Source organism: Oncorhynchus masou, chromosome 28, assembly GCF_036934945.1.
Source record: "Oncorhynchus masou masou isolate Uvic2021 chromosome 28, UVic_Omas_1.1, whole genome shotgun sequence".
NCBI classification, from domain to species: domain Eukaryota; kingdom Metazoa; phylum Chordata; class Actinopteri; order Salmoniformes; family Salmonidae; genus Oncorhynchus; species Oncorhynchus masou.
This window is the reverse complement of record NC_088239.1, coordinates 24,394,839-24,415,090: the sequence shown is the minus strand read 5'-3', so window position 1 is coordinate 24,415,090 and position 20,252 is coordinate 24,394,839. Positions and strand designations below refer to the sequence as shown.

At 45.5% G+C, this 20,252-nt stretch overlaps 1 protein-coding gene across 2 annotated transcripts; it reads right to left on the bottom strand.

The window, feature by feature from the left end:
- Positions 1-2,613: 2,613 nt before the first annotated feature.
- nle1 (notchless homolog 1 (Drosophila)) lies at positions 2,614-19,684 on the bottom strand. 2 transcript variants are annotated; one of them, XM_064941641.1, is made up of 13 exons: positions 19,614-19,684; positions 16,554-16,727; positions 16,142-16,362; positions 15,983-16,062; positions 15,390-15,466; positions 12,950-13,047; positions 12,669-12,861; positions 12,407-12,542; positions 12,193-12,239; positions 11,892-12,094; positions 5,455-5,614; positions 4,054-4,124; positions 2,614-3,966 (listed from the first exon to the last, which is right to left on the bottom strand). In XM_064941641.1, the coding sequence occupies exons 2-13, from the start codon at positions 16,686-16,688 to the stop codon at positions 3,954-3,956; spliced, it is 1,434 nt and encodes a 477-aa protein (XP_064797713.1). In that variant the 5' UTR covers positions 16,689-16,727; positions 19,614-19,684; the 3' UTR covers positions 2,614-3,953. The 2 variants fall into 2 exon arrangements, with proteins under 2 accessions (XP_064797713.1, XP_064797714.1); XM_064941642.1 differs by having other exon boundaries at positions 16,554-16,693.
- Between the last annotated feature and the right edge of the window lie 568 nt (positions 19,685-20,252).

Here is a 20,252-nt window from a genome sequence, read left to right as displayed (position 1 = left end):
CCAAATATAAAACGTCATTCTAATTTGGAGTGTCACAGATATAACATTTATGTCACGTCTACGGAGGCCAGGCTGAGCACTTAGAATGTTTATACAACTTCTGTACAACATAGTGACCCAGCTGTCTTGGTAATGGCATTTGATGAGTATGCTTGAGCTACTGTGTCTACTCCAGGTCTGTATAAGTCAGCTTGTATCCATGATACTGAGTATTACCATAGACCAACACATGATGCTGTATTCCACACTAGCTAGCTGGCCCTATCGATCTATGGATGTTTGCCGTCTATAGGATATCCCATAGACAATTTTCCTGCAATTCTACAGTTTAACATGGGGAATCTATATTTATGAACAGAACCATTTTAGATTTTGCCACAAAGTATATTGAAAAGTGTTTATGACTAGATAACCAATCTACTCCCTTCCCTGAAAATCAGACCCCCAATATATAATACGGGTCTGAAACCCCGAGTGGCGCAGCGGCCTAAGGCACTGCCTCTCAGTGCTAGAGGTGTAACTACAGACCCTGGTTTGATTCCAGGCTGTATCACAACAGGCCGTGATTGGGAGTCCCATAGGGCGGCGCACAATTGGCCCAGCGTCGTCCGCGTTTGACCGTCATTGTAAATAAGAATTTGTTCTTGCCTTGCAAAATCAAATATTAAAAAAGAAATACCAACCCTGTGACTCAAACATCCCACCCATTTCTCTGATGAGCCCACCCACAGTGATCAATTGACAGGCAGGAATATTCATGTGGCCAGAATGAAGCATGACAATGAGGAAATAAAATAAAACATTTGGAGGAACAATTTTGTTTTACCCAATAAAAATAATTTTGTACTTGGTAGGTTAAGCAAAGGTTTGTCACAAATAATGCAATCATAATAATGTAGTACAATTTGTTATCAGGTAGGGCACTGAACAAGAACTTCCAACTTGAAAATGCAAACTGAAGTATTTATTTATAATGATCAAATGAGATTTTTTTGTGAGGGCGGCTTTATTTATATATACAGTATATACACACACATACATATACACACACATACATACACACACAAATTGCAGCCATAATCTGCAATAAAAAATTATATATAGCTCTAGTAATATGGGTCACTGACAAAATGAAAAAAGGTTTTTAGAAAGGTTTGCATTTTTTTAATTTATAAATTGAAATACCATTTACATAAGTATTAGGACCTTTTACTCAGTACTTTATTTGGCAGCGATTACAGAGTCGAGTCTTCTTGGGTATGACGCTACAAGAATGGCACACCTGTATTTGGGGAGTTTCTCCCATTCCTCTCTGCAGATCCTCTTAAGCTGTTAGGTTGGATGTGGAATATCGCTGCACAGCTATTTTCAGGTCTCTCCAGAGATGTTCGATTGGGTCCAAGTACAGACTCGGCCACTCAAGGACCTTCAGAGACTTGTCCTGAAGCCACTCCTGCATTGTCTTGGCTGTGTGCTTAGGGTCATTGTCCTGTTGGAAGGTGAAGCTTCACCCCAGTCAGAGGTCCTGAGCAGGTTTTCATCAAGGATCTCTGCTCTTTGTTCTGTTTATCTTCCCTTCGATCCTGACTAGTCTCCCAGTCCCTCCCACTGAAACAAAATCCCCACAGCATGATGCGGCCACCACCATGCCTGATTGATGGAGTGCTGCAGAGATGCTTGTCCTTCCATCTCCACAGAGGAACTTGAGGTCTGTCAGTGACCATCAGGTTCTTGGTCACCTCCCTTTTGGTGATTCCAAACATTTCCCATTTAAGAATGGAGGCCAATGTATTCTTGGGGACCTTCCATGCTGCAGACTTTTTTTGGTAGCCTTCCCCAGATCTGTGCCTGGACACAATCATGTCTCGGAGCTCTACAGACAATTCCTTCAACCTCATGGCTTGTTTTCTTCCTCAGACCTGCGCTGTCAACTGTGGGACCTTACAGACAGGTGTGTGCACCTTTATAAATCATGTCCAATCAATTGAGTTTACCACAGGTGGCTCCAAGTTGTAGAAACATCAAGCATGATCGAAATGGTCTCTGATCCATGTTCCTACTTTTTTTTTTAAAGGTATCTGTGGCCAACAGATGCATATCTGTATTCCCAGTCATGTGTAATCCAGACTAGGGCCTAATTTATTTATTTAAATGAACTTATTTCCATATGAACTGTAACTCTGTCAAATCTTAAATTGTTGCGTTTATATTTTGCTTCAGTGTATTCTAATACAGACTAACTCTAAACATGTGTAGCTGCTCCATTTGCTCAGGCACCTATCACTATGTCGACAATGCACCTTTTAAAAGGCAATGTTCATGACATTTGAAGAGATCACATTGACGGTAAATGCTGCAGATGTCATCTCAAAGGTATATTACCAAGAGCAATGTGCTTCTCTACAAGGTGCCTTGGAATGAATCCCTGACTTTAGTCCAAAACCGGCAGGAGATTCAACACTGCATCAAAATAAGCATGTGGTCACCCAATTAGCGTCGATTCTTGAAGTCGGGTAAACCAATCACAAAGACTGTTCTGTGAAAGAGTCCATTTTATTGCTCTCTGGTTCTATAAACTAAGGAACAAACACAAATTGACGTCCACAAAACGACAGTACTCAGAACCTTCGATATCTAAGGTGTTTAATGATGAAGCACGATGATCTTGGTTTACATAGTAGAATACAGAGGGAGAGGTCCTTCAGACAGTGACTAGATCAGACACAGCAGATAACTTAAAAATAGAGCCATCGGGCTAGGTATAGAGGACCAGTCAGTCAAAGGACAGAGCAGCTAATGATCCTGTCACTAACTGTCCAGTCACTAACGTAGAGGGAAGCAGCAGGGCAGGACCTCGCCTTTCAGTTGACTGACCACAGAGGATTAGAGCAGAGACACAGCAGGTGTCAGGAACGTAGGCTGTATTAGTCAAGAGAGAACCAGCAGGTCAGAAGCAGCCAGGACCAGGGAGGTGATTATAGTTTGAGTTGTATAGAAAAATTGCTATTTCGTTTGTATATTATTTAGTTTCGGTTTTAGCTTTAGTGTTAGAGATAGAAAGCATGTGTGGGAGGCTAGGAGAAGGGGGGGGGGGGTAACTTCTTGCCACTGGGGGGGCAATAATACAAAATGAGATGGTCATTTGGGTTGTTTAAATTATAAAATGTGGTGCCAAAAATATAGTAGAAGGAAACCCTGTTGCACACGTTTACACCAATCCAATACTTTTCAACTTTAGTAGTACATTTAGATGTTTTCCTGATAGCTAGTGATAACTAGTGATACACAAGCCAGGCCTATTTGAAATATCGCCATCTTCTGGCAGCATTTACCCCCCAGATTCAGTAGCTTGAACCCCCCCTAAACCTTAAACCCAATTACATTTGTGCAGAACATTAGGGGGGAAAACTAAAACTGATCATTCATGATGGCTTTTTTTTTTTAAAGTCGTTTTGGAGTCAAATATAGTTTGCATTTTTCAAACAGGTTTGTTAATTATAATTTATTAAATCCCTTTTTCCTGATTAGTTTTACTTTACTATGTTAACCTTGACAGAGGCGGGATGCATTAATAGAAGACACCAGGTGTTCCAACGACCGGTATTAAGACTCCTTTACTCCTACAGTCCCCTTGCTGTGTACCTGCCAGCTAGGGCTCAGGTATAGACGTCAACACACACCTATTAGATATAGTACCTTACTAGCCTCCGGCTCCCTCCACTACTTCCATGCCTCTGGTTATATCCTCCCCTCAATTTCTCATCACTCTCTCCCTCCTACATCACTTTGATCGGCAGTCCTCAGTAAGTGTGGTTGTTGTTGACAGGTAAAGCAGGGCATTATGTTCCAATGTAGGACCAGGAAGTCTCAGACCACTGGCCCCGCCTTCTGTCCGTCATCCTGGCTTCCTGATTGGTGGAGACAGGGGCTAGTAAGGCAAGTGATTGGTGTGGCTACCTCCTCCATCTGTTAAGATACAGGAAATAGAGCGGTTACTCTACTGACCACGAGAGAGATCGTGTGAGGTAGTGACTGTGTGAGAGAGGGACTTACATTCTGAGACACTTGTCTTTTCCTCCACTGACTACTCTCTGGCCATCAGGACTCCAGTCTACTGCAAACACCTGTGAGTGAGAGAGTGACAAACATGTGCATCTTCAATATGTACCCATTGTTTCTCTTTAGTTAATTTAACTATATATATGTCACAAGTAAAAGCCTTGGGTAGCAAGTTGATACAATTCCAAGTCTGGAAGGTTATAACCACCCTCCGTTTTAGGAAGTATAAAATAAAAACATTTAAAAAAACTTCCCTTTTTAGTCTACACATTTTATCTGCCCATATAAAGTCTTATGACCAAGAATACTTTTTTAAAGGATCTACTCAGTAGGGTAATTGTTATTACCAAAAATAAACAAAAACTTTGGGAGCAATGCCAGTTATTATTTTTCTTACTGCCATCATTTCATACATTTTATATCCTTAGATTTTAGAGTATTCTGATTCTTTTTTAGCCAGGGGGCCATTGTGTTTTCAATATTGGCCAGGTATAACAGGAAACCTGCTAAATTTGTTTATATTCATGTTTACCAATACCTGTTACCTTTGGGTCCTGTCTAATTCTTTCTGCAAGTGGTTCATTTGCCAGTGCAAACAGGAGGGGGGAGAGGGTACATCCCTGTCATGTGCCGTTTAAAAAGGAAATCTGCTGGTTTTTAAAACAATAACACTTAACATAATTCCCAGTCAAATCCTATTGCGTGGTATGATGACTAGGGAGCAATGAAGTTCTAACGCAGTCACACAATAGCTTGAATTTTGTACCGAAGTTGACAATCACGTTAACTGTTGTCCCTTTCATTTGTTATGTGCATAAAGCGACTCAACAACAAAAATGACCTAGCAAGTGATCACAGCTCTTTCCCTTAGTTACGGGTCTCACTCAATTTCGATCCGACCGCACCCAAGATCCCATTAGGCTTACAGAAATGATTGCCTATAAAAACATATCTAACAGATGGGATACACAAACAAAACTGTAACAAAGCTACATTCCTTGCCAAATCGCAACACTCTAATCACAAATACAAAATGGACTGGTTGATTAAAGTAGTGTTCCAACCATGAGCTGCAGCTTTGGAATAAATTAGTCTCGTCTATGTTGTGTTTTTTCCCGAACTGCTATAGTGTGCCATTTAGAGTAGGTTCTAACCCCCAACAGACTCTTACAAGATTCTTTAAGAAGAAATTAGTGGGCCAGTTAAGTATTTAAAAAATAAAAATAACACTGCAATTCACAAACAGTTGCAAACACTTGTTGAAATTCTTTCACTTATTTAACTGATGGAGGTGCCATTACTTCTCTTAACACGTGTGGACCCAGAACTTAATTGAGCATCTCTTCTTTTAATTTTAGAGCCCCATTTGTGGAAAACACCATCCCTCCCTCTCACCTCATCTGCGTGTCCAGGTAGATCAGTGTGTAGTTTGCCAGTCTTGATGTCCCAGACCTTCAGAGTGGAGTCACTGGAACCACTGACCATCAGTCTACTGTCTGCTGACCACGCCACCTGGTACACTGCTGCTACATGACCACGCAGAGACTGTAGGTACCTACACACACACATAGTTAGAGTAGGTTTACATATTGTACCAATGTTTTTATTCTCTGTAAAACAGAACTGGTGCTTAGTGAATCAAATGTTCAGTGTGAATCAGAATAGAACAGAGATCTGGAATCTGTCATTATGCAAGCACAGTCGATAGAACATGGTGCTGGCAGCCCCAAGGTTTGTCGGCTCAAATCCCGCTGGGGCCATCCGTATGTCAAAAAATGTATGTATGCATGTCCAAGTCACCTTGGATAAAAGCGTCTAATAAATGGCATGCATTATGGATTAGAATTCCCCCACTACTATACATACTCCCCAGAGCAGTTCCCCCACTACTATACATACTCCCCAGAGCAGTTCCCCCACTACTATACATACTCCCCACCACTATACATACTCCCCAGAGCAGTTCCCCCACTACTATACATACTCCCCACCACTATACATACTCCCCAGAGCAGATCCCCACTACCATACATACTCCCCAGAGCAGTTCCCCCACTACTATACATACTCCCCAGAGCAGTTCCCCCACTACTATACATACTCCCCAGAGCAGTTCCCCCACTACTATACATACTCCCCAGAGCAGTTCCCCCACTACCATACATACTCCCCAGAGCAGTTCCCCCACTACCATACATACTCCCCAGCGCAGTTCCCCCACTACCATACATACTCCCCAGCGCAGTTCCCCCACTACTATACATACTCCCCAGAGCAGTTCCCCCACTACAAAACATACATACTCCCTACCGCAGTTACCCCACTACTATACATACTCCCCAGAGCAGTTCCCCCACTACTATACATACTCCCTACCGCAGTTCCCCCACTACTATACATACTCCCCAGCGCAGTTCCCCCACTACTATACATACTCCCCAGAGCAGTTCCCCCACTACCATACATACTTCCCAGAGCAGTTCCCCCACTACTATACATACTCCCTACCGCAGTTCCCCCACTACTATACATACTCCCCAGCGCAGTTCCCCCACTACTATACATACTCCCCAGAGCAGTTCCCCCACTACCATACATACTTCCCAGAGCAGTTCCCCCACTACTATACATACTCCCCACCGCAGTTCCCCCACTACTATACATACTCCCCACCGCAGTTCCCCCACTACTATACATACTCCCTACCGCAGTTCCCCCACTACTATACATACTCCCCAGAGCAGTTCCCCCACTACTATACATACTCCCCACCGCAGTTCCCCCACTACTATACATACTCCCCAGAGCAGTTCCCCCACTACTATACATACTCCCCACCGCAGTTCCCCCACTACTATACATACTCCCCACCGCAGTTCCCCCACTACTATACATACTCCCCAGAGCAGTTCCCCCACTACTATACATACTCCCCACCGCAGTTCCCCCACTACTATACATACTCCCTACCGCAGTTCCCCCACTACTATACATACTCCCCAGAGCAGTTCCCCACTACCATACATACTCCCCAGAGCAGTTCCCCCACTACCATACATACTCCCCAGAGCAGTTCCCCCACTACCATACATACTCCCCAGAGCAGTTCCCCCACTACTATACATACTCCCCACCGCAGTTCCCACACTACTATACATACTCCCCAGAGCAGTTCCCCCACTACTATACATACTCCCCACCGCAGTTCCCACACTACTATACATACTCCCCAGAGCAGTTCCCCCACTACTATACATACTCCCCAGAGCAGTTCCCCCACTACCATACATACTCCCCAGAGCAGTTCCCCCACTACCATACATACTCCCCAGAGCAGTTCCCCCACTACCATACATACTCCCCAGAGCAGTTCCCCCCACTACCATACATACTCCCCAGAGCAGTTCCCCCACTACCATACATACTCCCCACCGCAGTTCCCCCACTACCATACATACTCCCCAGAGCAGTTCCCCCACTACCATACATACTCCCCAGAGCAGTTCCCCCACTACCATACATACTCCCCAGCGCAGTTCCCCCACTACCATACATACTCCCCAGCGCAGTTCCCCCACTACCATACATACTCCCCAGCGCAGTTCCCCCACTACCATACATACTCCCCAGAGCAGTTCCCCCACCACCATACATACTCCCCAGAGCAGTCCCCCCCACCACCATACATACTCCCCAGAGCAGTTCCCCCACCCCACACAGTTCCCCCACTACATACATACTCCCTACCGCAGTTCCCCCACTACCATACATACTCCCTACCGCAGTTCCCCCACTACCATACATACTCCCTACCGCAGTTCCCCCACTACCATACATACTCCCCAGAGCAGTTCCCCCACTACCATACATACTCCCCACCTCAGTTCCCCCACTACCATACATACTCCCCACCGCAGTTCCCCCACTACCATACATACTCCCCACCGCAGTTCCCCCACTACCATACATACTCCCCAGAGCAGTTCCCCCACTACCATACATACTCCCCAGAGCAGTTCCCCCACTACCATACATACTCCCCAGCGCAGTTCCCCCACTCTTATTACATACTCCCCAGCGCAGTTCCCACACTACCATACATACTCCCCAGCGCAGTTCCCCCACTACCATACATACTCCCCACCGCAGTTCCCCCACTACCATACATACTCCCCAGAGCAGTTCCCCCACTACTATACATACTCCCCAGAGCAGTTCCCCCACTACTATACATACTCCCCAGAGCAGTTCCCCCACTACTATACATACTCCCCAGCGCAGTTCCCCCACTCTTATACATACTCCCCAGCGCAGTTCCCCCACTACCTATACATACTCCCCACCGCAGTTCCCCCACTACTATACATACTCCCCAGCGCAGTTCCCCCACTACTATACATACTCCCCAGAGCAGTTCCCCCACTACTATACATACTCCCCACCGCAGTTCCCCCACTACTATACATACTCCCCAGAGCAGTTCCCCCACTACTATACATACTCCCTACCGCAGTTCCCCCACTACTATACATACTCCCTACCGCAGTTCCCCCACTACTATACATACTCCCCAGCGCAGTTCCCCCACTACTATACATACTCCCCAGAGCAGTTCCCCCACTACTATACATACTCCCCAGAGCAGTTCCCCCACTCTTATTACATACTCCCCAGCGCAGTTCCCACACTACCATACATACTCCCCAGCGCAGTTCCCCCACTCTTATTACATACTCCCCACCGCAGTTCCCCCACTCTTATTACATACTCCCCACCGCAGTTCCCCCACTACTATACATACTCCCCAGAGCAGTTCCCCCACTACTATACATACTCCCTACCGCAGTTCCCCCACTACTATACATACTCCCCAGCGCAGTTCCCCCACTCTTATTACATACTCCCCAGCGCAGTTCCCCCACTCTTATTACATACTCCCCACCGCAGTTCCCCCACTACCATACATACTCCCTACCGCAGTTCCCCCACTACTATACATACTCCCCAGCGCAGTTCCCCCACTCTTATTACATACTCCCCACCGCAGTTCCCCCACTACCATACATACTCCCCACCGCAGTTCCCCCACTACATACATACTCCCCACCGCAGTTCCCCCACTACCATACATACTCCCCACCGCAGTTCCCCCCACTACTATACATACTAGCAGTTCCCCCACTACTATTACATACTCCCCAGCAGTTCCCCCACTCTTATTACATACTCCCCAGCGCAGTTCCCCAGCGCAGTTCCCCCACTCTTATTACATACTCCCCAGCGCAGTTCCCCCACTCTTATTACATACTCCCCACTCACCCAGCGCAGTTCCCCCACTCTTATTACATACTCCCCAGCGCAGTTCCCCCACCCATACTCCCCAGCGCAGTTCCCCCCACTCTTATTACATACTCCCCAGCGCAGTTCCCCCACTCTTATTACATACTCCCCAGCGCAGTTCCCCACTCTTATTACATACTCCCCAGCGCAGTTCCCCCACTCTTATTACATACTCCCCAGCGCAGTTCCCCCACTCTTATTACATACTCCCCAGCGCAGTTCCCCCACTCTTATTACATACTCCCCAGCGCAGTTCCCCCACTCTTATTACATACTCCCCAGCGCAGTTCCCCCACTCTTATTATTACAGTTCCCCCACTCCCTCCCCAGCGCAGTTCCCCCACTCTTATTACATACTCCCCAGCGCAGTTCCCCCACTCTTATTACATACTCCCCAGCTTATTAGTTCCCCACTCTTATTACATACTCCCCAGCGCAGTTCCCCCACTCTTATTACATACTCCCCAGCGCAGTTCCCCCACTCTTATTACATACTCCCCAGCGCAGTTCCCCCACTCTTATTACATACTCCCCAGCGCAGTTCCCCCACTCTTATTACATACTCCCCAGCGCAGTTCCCCCACTCTTATTACATACTCCCCAGCGCAGTTCCCCCACTCTTATTACATACTCCCCAGCGCAGTTCCCCCACTCTTATTACATACTCCCCAGCGCAGTTCCCCCACTCTTATTACATACTCCCCAGCGCAGTTCCCCCACTCTTATTACATACTCCCCAGCGCAGTTCCCCCACTCTTATTACATACTCCCCAGCGCAGTTCCCCCACTCTTATTACATACTCCCCAGCGCAGTTCCCCCACTCTTATTACATACTCCCCAGCGCAGTTCCCCCACTCTTATTACATACTCCCCAGCGCAGTTCCCCCACTCTTCCCCCACTCTTATTACATACTCCCCAGCGCAGTTCCCCCACTCTTATTACATACTCCCCAGCGCAGTTCCCCCACTCTACATACTACTCCCCAGCGCAGTTCCCCCACTCTTATTACATACTCCCCAGCGCAGTTCCCCCACTCTTATTACATACTCCCCAGCGCAGTTCCCCCACTCTTATTACATACTCCCCAGCGCAGTTCCCCCACTCTTATTACATACTCCCCAGCGCAGTTCCCCCACTCTTATTACATACTCCCCAGCGCAGTTCCCCCACTCTTATTACATACTCCCCAGCGCAGTTCCCCCACTCTTATTACATACTCCCCAGCGCAGTTCCCCCACTCTTATTACATACTCCCCAGCGCAGTTCCCCCACTCTTATTACATACTCCCCAGCGCAGTTCCCCCCCTTATTACACTCCCCAGCGCAGTTCCCCCACTCTTATTACACACTCCCCAGCGCAGTTCCCCCACTCTTATTACACACTCCCCAGCGCAGTTCCCCCACTCTTATTACATACTCCCCAGCGCAGTTCCCCCACTCTTATTACATACTCCCCAGCGCAGTTCCCCCACACTCTTATTACATACTCCCCAGCGCAGTTCCCCCACTCTTATTACATACTCCCCAGCGCAGTTCCCCCACTCTTATTACATACTCCCCAGCGCAGTTCCCCCCCTTATTACATACTCCCCAGCGCAGTTACATACTCCCCAGCGCAGTTCCCCCACTCTTATTACATACTCCCCAGCGCAGTTCCCCCACTCTTATTACATACTCCCCAGCGCAGTTCCCCCACTCTTATTACATACTCCCCAGCGCAGTTCCCCCACTACTTATTACATACTCCCCAGCGCAGTTCCCCCACTCTTATTACATACTCCCCAGCGCAGTTCCCCCACTCTTATTACATACTCCCCAGCGCAGTTCCCCCACTCTTATTACATACTCCCCAGCGCAGTTCCCCCACTCTTATTACATACTCCCCAGCGCAGTTCCCCCACTCTTATTACATACTCCCCAGCGCAGTTCCCCCACTCTTATTACACACTCCCCAGCGCAGTTCCCCCACTCTTATTACACACTCCCCAGCGCAGTTCCCCCACTCTTATTACACACTCCCCAGCGCAGTTCCCCCACTCTTATTACACACTCCCCAGCGCAGTTCCCCCACTCTTATTACATACTCCCAGCGCAGTTCCCCCACTACCATACATACTTCCCAGCGCAGTTCCCCCACTACTATACATACTTCCCAGCGCAGTTCCCCCACTACGATACATACTCCCCAGCGCAGTTCCCCCACCTTATACATACTCCCCAGCGCAGTTCCCCCACTACTCCCAGCGCATACATACTTCCCAGCGCAGTTCCCCCACTACATATACAGTTCCCCCACTTCCCAGCGCAGTTCCCCCACTACTATACATACTTCCGCAGTTCCCCCACTACTATACATACTCCCTACCGCAGTTCCCCCACTACCATACATACTCCCCAGAGCAGTTCCCCCACTACTATACATACTCCCCAGCGCAGTTCCCCCACTACTATACATACTCCCCAGCGCAGTTTCCCCACTACCATACATACTTTCCGGTGCGTCCGTCCCAGATCTTGATGGACTTGTCGAAGGAAGCAGAGGCAAGGAGGCGTGTGTCGGGGGAGAACAGGACCTCGTTGATCAGAGCGCTGTGACCCGTCAGTCTCGCCAGAGGCTTCTTATCCTCTGCTGGGTTCCAGAGGAACAAGGTGAAGTCATCAGAGCCCGACACAAGACGCTCCGGGGCCTCACCCTACACAAAGCGTAAGAGGTTCAGTGGACCCCAGGACCCCCTTGGTGGCAGCTAGTGGGGATCCTAATAAATACATAGCAGAGACAGGAGACACTCACCCTGACTTTGTTGTATCTCTGCAAGGCTTTCTCTTTGAGTTCCTCAACTGTAGAGAGAACATAGGTGTCAAAACTATGTTCAATATCACTACCCCAAGAGTTGGGCAGAGCCAGAGATGTACGTATAAAGTTGGAAAGAGCAAATAGAGAGGCACAGAGGAAGGAGAGAGAGGCACAGAGGACAGGTGTACGCACAGAGGACAGGTGTACGTACATGTGCCAGTCTGGTCCTGGGGGTTGATGGTAGCGTCGGCGGGTTCAAAGGCGCCAGTCCGTAGCACATAGTCAGTACTGAGAGCCAGGGTGTTGACCCAGTGAGCATGGCCTTGAAGAGTCCTGCACTGGACCCCCTGAGGAGGAGGGGGAAGAGGAGAGGGGTTAGATGAAGTAGAATGTCTGCCTCCCAAATGGTACCTTATTCCCTATATAGTGCACTACTTTTGACCAGGGTCTCAAACACACACACACACACGTACGTCTTTAGCCCTCCAGACTTTAATGGTCCTGTCCTGTGATGATGTGTATAGCAGTCCGTCTCCTCCCCACTTCACACAGGTAACAGACTGGGTGTGCCCCGTCAGGATCCTCTCACAGCGCCCCAACACAACGTCCCAAACCCTGACCGCCCCGTCCTTACTGCTGCTAGCCAGGTAACGGCACTCTGGGTTACTGAGAAGAGAGCGCACAAGATAGTTATATTAGAGAGAAAGGAGAAAAGAGATCGAGATGAAAAGATAAATAGAAGAGTAAATCTTACAGGTGTAGAGGTTCCCAGGAGATCCATGTGATCCACTTGGTGTGTCCTGTCAGGGTCCTCCCCATCTGCTGTCCTGTCACTGGGTCCCATATACAGATCTACACAGAGAGACACTGGTTAACACACACACACACACACCTGAGACTGGGTCCCAGATACAGATCTGAGGAGAAACAGTGAGTGTGTGTGTCAATTCCAATGTCATTTCAATTCTGGAGTTGAAGCAAGAAGTGGAGAAATTACTTAGAATTGCAGCAATCTTAAATACTATTTGGGGAATTGAATAATAATTTAGACTGTCTCAATTGGAATTGAAAAAGAAAGCCATCCTTGGAATGGAATTATAATTTCAAAACTTGAATTGTATTATAATTGTGCAAATTCCAAATTACTGGAGTTAATGCATTTAGCATTGAAATGGAATGAAACTTTTTTTTAAATCAAATAATTATAACCATGAACGTGTATACATTATTTGTTACGTTTTCTAATGAGGAATTGACGTGCAATATATTTCCAGTTAGATCATTTTTTTGTCCAATTAAAGTGATAGTTCAACTAAATTACACATTGGTTTCCTTACCCTTAAGCAGTCGGAACTATTGCGGTGTCATTTTGTCATTTGGGTGAACTATCCCTTAAAGGGTAGGAAGCACGAGTTTTTACTCACCAAAGAAACAGTGTGGTCAAAGACAGTTGTAGTCACAATCTGGTTACATATAACTACAAACAGTTACGTTACGTTTTTTTATACATATTTATTAACTTATCTGCAAACATCTTCTAAACTACCCACAATGCACCATTCTTCAACATCATATGGAACCCAATATACTGCCGTTACAAGAGCCATGCTCTACTGAGCTACAGAGGACTACAACATGTTGCATTGCTTACTTTTAACTTGGAACAATTCTGGTGTCAGGGGCTGATTAACATGTTTCCCTGCATGCCGTTTGACCGGTCCATTTTTTACAATTCTTTGTGTCGGTGTAGATCGAACGCTCTTTATATTATGCCGCACAAAGAAATATATATATATTTTTAATCTACTCCAACCCGTCAGTGGTTGGATTTACTGCACCCGTTGTTGAGATGGTGGAGCCAGTTCATATGGTTTAGGTTGTCTGGTCAACTTGCAATCAGTCGGAATGCAAAAGGTGGGTGATGAACGATCCTAAATACTGCAAATTCAACAATTGGTTGGATTTCAATGGGAAATAAACACCACCCTGAAGGTTATCATGCATCTTCTGGTATTTGAATGAACTTACAATTGCATATTACATTTACGCAGCCCTTGATAAGAGGCTGGACATGCAAGTGAAGGCTACAAGGTTGATAACAATTGAATGCAACAATCATCACAAACAAAACAGTCATGAGTGGTAATTCCAGTGTTCACTCCTTAGGCACACTGGGATATATGCAAATATCTGCATATATCCCAGAGTGCCTGTTAGTGAACGTTGGAATTACCACTCATGACTGTGTCTGCTAGTGATGGTTGTTGCATTCAATTCTTATCAACCTTGTAGCCTTCAACAAATGAGCGCCTAAGCGAATATAGTATCCTTAAAAATGCAACCCTTTATGAAAATACATTACATATCACAAGGCTATACCACAACAGTCTAGTTTTACCCTAACACAGATACTGAAACAAACAATTTTTATAAAATAAAAAAAATCTACCTGCAATAAAGTATGCTGGAAAATATGATAATGATGGGTGTGGTTTTGAGTGTCTGAGTGTAACTTTACACAGTAAAGTAAAAAGACAATCACACTCAGCTCAGTTATTAACACCTAGGGGTTATTTTACAACACTGAATGTTAATTTAACTCCTAAACAAATAAACCTCTCATCCATTTTTATTGAGAGTGGAACTCCACTCTACTTTCAGTATCGCTGCTTTCACAAAAGGTGGAGATGGGAATTGAACCCTGGTCTCCGGTGGGGAAGCACACATTTGCTTGTTGCTGGGAGTGTTGCCCACATGACCACGGCTGGCTGATGTGAACAAGCCTCTTATTTCTATAATGAATCTGGTTGTAAACTATGCATTTAAGCAATTAACAACATGTTTAAATGTTACATAAAGGGTATATTACATAAATGGTTGTTTGAATAAAATAAATAAAAAACGTAGCAAATGGTTTAGCGATTGTAATAATTTATAGAGCATGGAGCTTTGTTCCCACACTGTGACAAACAAATTGGGGAAAAACCTGTATAACGAACACAGTAGCCATTACCGCGTGGAATAGAGCATTTCAAGCTGTTCATATTAAACAGCTTTCATTTATCTAGAATAATGAATTAGGAATTGTATTTTTGAATAATTAGAATTTGAGATTAGTTGAATTGACGGGTTTTCTAGGGAGAGGGAACTTAATTTGTGGAATTGACCTCAACCCTGGTGTAAGTGTCTCTCACCTGGCTGTTCTTGCAGCCAGAAGCCAGCTTCCGTCCGTCAGGTGACCAGGAAATAGTCAGCACCCAGTGGGAGTGGCCTAAAGGAGGAGAGGAGACAGTGAGTGTTCACAAGGGTCAGGTCGATCAATTCTACACATTGCTCTCTGTGTGTGTGATGGCCCGATTATTTGAATATTTGAACGGACGTTAGTATTCGATTACCTGACAGAGTATTCATTTAAAAATAAATAATATACTGTACAAGTATTCACAACCCTGACTTAGGACTTGGGTCCTAAGTCTTAGGACTTGGGTCCTAAGTCTTAGGACTTGGGTCCTAAGTCTTAGGACTTAAGACCCAGTTCACGAGCTCTATGGCTTCTTCTACATGTCGCCAGTCTTTAGGCATTGTTTCAGGCTTATACTCTGAAAAATTAGGGAGATACAGCACTTTCAATGAGTGGACAGTGGACATTTCCAGACAGACAATTCCAGCACCTGCTGGTTAGTCTGGCTTAAACACTTTTTTGTTGTGGTATAGTTTTCGGTATCGTCATACTAAACCTGGTATCGAAGTAAAAATTCTGGTACGGTAACAACACTAGTGCGTGTACCTCTGGAGGTATGTTGTGGTGTCTCGGTGGTCAGGTCCCAGAACCTCACTGTAGTGTCTCCAGAACCACTGGCCAGGTACCTGAGGAACACACATTACAGCTAGCCCAGCGTGTGTGTGTATATATCTCTGTCTTTTGTGTGTGTGTGTACATACTTACTTCCCAGTAGGGCTGAATGCGGCAGAGATGACAGCCTCTGTGTGTCCCTGTAGTGAGGAGGTACAGCGAGCGACAGCCCTGACCCTGAACACCGCCTGGGGTTGGTACACTACGGGCAGAACCGTCTCAGTCTCCACCCCCAGGGCCTTCACACACACCCTCAGGCTCTCCACCACCTCCGCCTCGCCACGCACAAAAAATGCCAATGGTACCGGCTCCTCCTGGAGTGATATTGAGAAGAGGTATTAGTCAAATCTAACGGGGATCCAAATAAACTATCACAACAGCCCAGGACAGAGGAGAGGGAAGGGAGTAAGAGGCAGGGTTAGAGAGATGGAAGTTAAGTGTGGATCATGGGGCTGTCCTTGGGGATTTAAAGCAATACGTTGCAGTGTGTGAGCGTTGTGTGTACCTTCTGTAGCAGTGCATTGCAGACCAGCTGTAGTTTGTCAGGTGTGATGTCCAGCGGGACATCAAAGGGAGAACCCAGCGGCTCCCCCGCTTCATCCTGAAACTGGATCAACAGCCGTTCCACATCACTGGACATCCTTTCTGCTCAGGGATGGATTAGGGGTTGGAGCTAGAGCTGGGACGATACAAGTAGAACCATGTTTTTCCATTGTAAAAATAAAAACACACGAAGCAGACCAAACTCATTGGTCACTAAAAAAAATTATACATGTCAAACAGCTTGTAGTATTGCATGGTATACCAAAACTTCTGTACTTTACCCCATACTAGACCATGAAAAACAGTCCAGTACTAGAAATTTGTTACTTTCGGTACTTCTATCAAATGTGTCTCATGGATCAACTCGCATACTCATGTCTATCAGCACAGCCGAGGTCCGTCCCCCTTACAGCGGGAGACAGGCACTGTGCCCTGCTCCAGTTACCCATTGCTAGCCTGCCCTGCACTGGGAGTCTGGGCTGCATCATAGCTCCTTAGTCATGCTGCACAGAAGTTAACACACTAATCATGTCTACACACCATGTAGAAAATGTTGAAACTCAATAACTAGGGATGAGAAAAATTGACAGTTCAGGTTCATGAGTCTGCGTTTAGGGTAGCCTAGTAACCGGAAGGTTGCAAGTTCAAACCCCAGAGCTGACAAGGTACAAATCTGTCGTTCTACCCCTGAACAGGCAGTTAACACACTGTTCCTAGGCTGTCATTAAAAATAAGAACTTGTTCTTAACTGACTTGCCTGGTTAAATAAAGGTAAAATAAAAAAGTTGTAGTGTAGTCTACCCTGACAGACAAACAAACACGCCATAATAAGGGGCCACAACATTATATCTGAAAAGGGTAATTGATGCAATTTCATATTATGAGACAAAACACCCCCACCCACTCAGCAACAAAAAAGACTAGCCAACCACATACATGCAAGACTGGCCCAAAGATACTGTATCACTGACACCGGTCCCATAAATGGCCTAAACTAGGATATTCTACACACAACAGACCGAAGACTGAACACATCCAGTCATTAGAAAACAGTAGGCAGGCCAGGGAGAGAAGAGGAGCAGGCAGAACCGTGGGCATAGACTACCGGTCAAAAGTTAAAACACCTACCCATTCAAGGGTCTCTTATTTTTACTATTATCTACATTGTAGAACAATAGCGAAGACATCAAAACTATGAAATAGCACATATGGAATCATGTAGTAAGCAACAACAACAAAAAAGTGTTTAAGTCAAAATATATTTTACGTTTGAGATTCTTCAAATAGCCACCCTTGGCCCTGACAGCTTTGCACACTCTTGGCATTCACTCAACCATATTCATGAGGTAGTCACCTGAAATGCATTTCAATTGACAGGTGTGCCTTGTTAAAATAATGCATTTCCTTCTTAATGCGTTTGAGCCAATCAGTTGTGATGTGACATGGTATACATAAGATAGCCCTATTTGGTAAAATACCAAGTCCATATTATGGCAAGAACAGCTCAAATAAGCAAGGAGAAACAGACCATCAGCTGGTCTTCAAGACATGAAGGTCAGTCAAAACTGAACATTTCAAGAACTTAAGAATGTTCCTTCATGTGCAGTCGCAAAAACCATCAAGCACTATGATGAAACTGGCTCTCACGAGGACCGCCACAAAAATGGAAGAGCAGAGTTACCTCTGCTGCATAGGATACGTTCATTAGAGTTACCAGCCTCAAATTGCAGCCCAAAAAACACTTCACAGATTTCAAGACATCTCAACAGCAACTATTCAGAGGAGACAGCGTTTATCAGGCCTTCATGGTCAAATTTCTACAAAGAAACCATTACTAGAGGACACCAATAAGAAGAGACTTGCTTGGGCCAAGAAACAAGCAATGGACATTAGACCGGTAGAAATGTGTCCTTTGGTCTGGAGTCCAAATTTGAGATTTTTGGTTCCAACCGCCATGTCTTTGAGAGCCGGTGTGGGTGAACGGATGATCTCTGCATGTGTATTTCCCACCGTAAAGCATGGAGGTGTGATGGTGCTTTGCCGGTGACACGGTTAGTGATTTATTTAGAATTCAAGGCACACTTAACCAGCATGGCTACCACAGCATTCTGCAGCAATACACCATCCCATCTCGTTTGGGTTTAGTGGGACTATCATGTACCTGTCACCTGCAAAATAATTTAAATACCTGCTGACTTCAGTTAGTATGTATGCAACATGTGCACACATTTACTCATGACCGAAGGCACGAGCACAAGACAGAAGTACGTGCACACTAAGTGAAGTCAGCAGGCTTTTACATGGCTTTGCACATGTGTAACCGGTGTGAAATGGATAGCTAGTTAGCGGGATGTTGTTTCCCATACTCTGCAAGGGCCGAGGCTTTTGTGGCGCGCTAAGTAACGATGCTTCGAGGGTGTCAGATGTGTGCTGAGGGTCCCTGGTTCGAGCCCAGGTAGGGGCGAGGAGGAGAACGAAAGCAATAATGTTACATGCACCAGGTAATATACATGTCTTCTTTAGCACCGCACTCTAGAAAGTGGGTTAAACATTAAGTTACTTTTCCGTGGATTTTTTTCTCAAAATTCCTACATGTTTAGGACAGACACCACAGACAACCGGTAGAGTACGATCAAACGTAAATGTAAACATTCTGGCTTGGAAACAACTTTTACACGATTTTGCAGTGTAACTATCCCAAATAATTAGGCGCTCGTAATCCACTAAAGTATGTGAAGCAACAGGGAGAGATTGCTTCCCATCTAACGTTATGCCAACAAACTAACGTAAATAATGATAATAATTGAAGTCAATAAATTATCATATTTGGTTCAAACAGTAGCCAGGCTAACATGCTAGCTTATTTCCCATACATGTTATTGTGGCTAACTATGCCGGTTCTGATCATTTGTTTCGGTTCCTCCAACAATCACATCCTCCTAACAGCAGCTGACAACTCAACCTTAAAACCAAACGATTTTACAACTTCAATCCGTAACGTTAAACACAAATAGATAAATACCTTTTCAGTGTTCCAACAACTTCTGAAATGCACGTGTGTAGGAAATGCACGCAACGGAAGTTTCTCCACGTCACTAAAATGCGACTGACTTGGTTAGAAGTGGATAACAGAAGTCTGTGGCTTTATCGTACAAATTCATTAACAAATTATAGCTTTAGGGTCTTAATTGAATTTTAGGTATAAGCTTAGTGTGGTTGAGGATAAGGTTAGGTTTCAAATCAGATTTTAAGAAGATAAATTGTAGAAAAGGCGGGGTTTATGACTTTGTGGCTGTGTTAACTAGTGACGATCGAAATGGAGAGGCTATACAAAGAGTATCTATTATATTGACAAGATAGAACTGTCAGTCGACTAATTGTCCGTAAAAGGCAGGCGGGAGGAGGCGAGAGCAGGTGGGACCATTCTAGCCAATGAGTGGCTAGATTTGCGCGTGAACAGACAATTCCGATATAAAACTGTTTTGGTCAAAATCGCCAGAATGCCACGTGCATCCATTTATAGCAGTACATTTGTAGCCAGTAGATGTGGTGGGTACAATCACTGAGGAAGCCAGATTAAGTTGTTTACTTAAACAATTCATTCATACACCACCATGATATACAATAAGGCAGTGACAACAAAAAGACAACAGTCACATAG

Coding starts and splice junctions, on each gene's coding strand:
- nle1 (XM_064941641.1), bottom strand. CDS start 16,688: ATGTCCAGTGATGTGGAACGGCTGTTGATCCAGTTTCAGGATGAAGCG. Junction 16,363..16,553: donor GCAATGCACTGCTACAGAAG/GTACACACAACG, acceptor ATATCACTCCAG/GAGGAGCCGGTACCATTGGC. Junction 15,467..15,982: donor ACCACAACATACCTCCAGAG/GTACACGCACTA, acceptor CTCCTCCTTTAG/GCCACTCCCACTGGGTGCTG.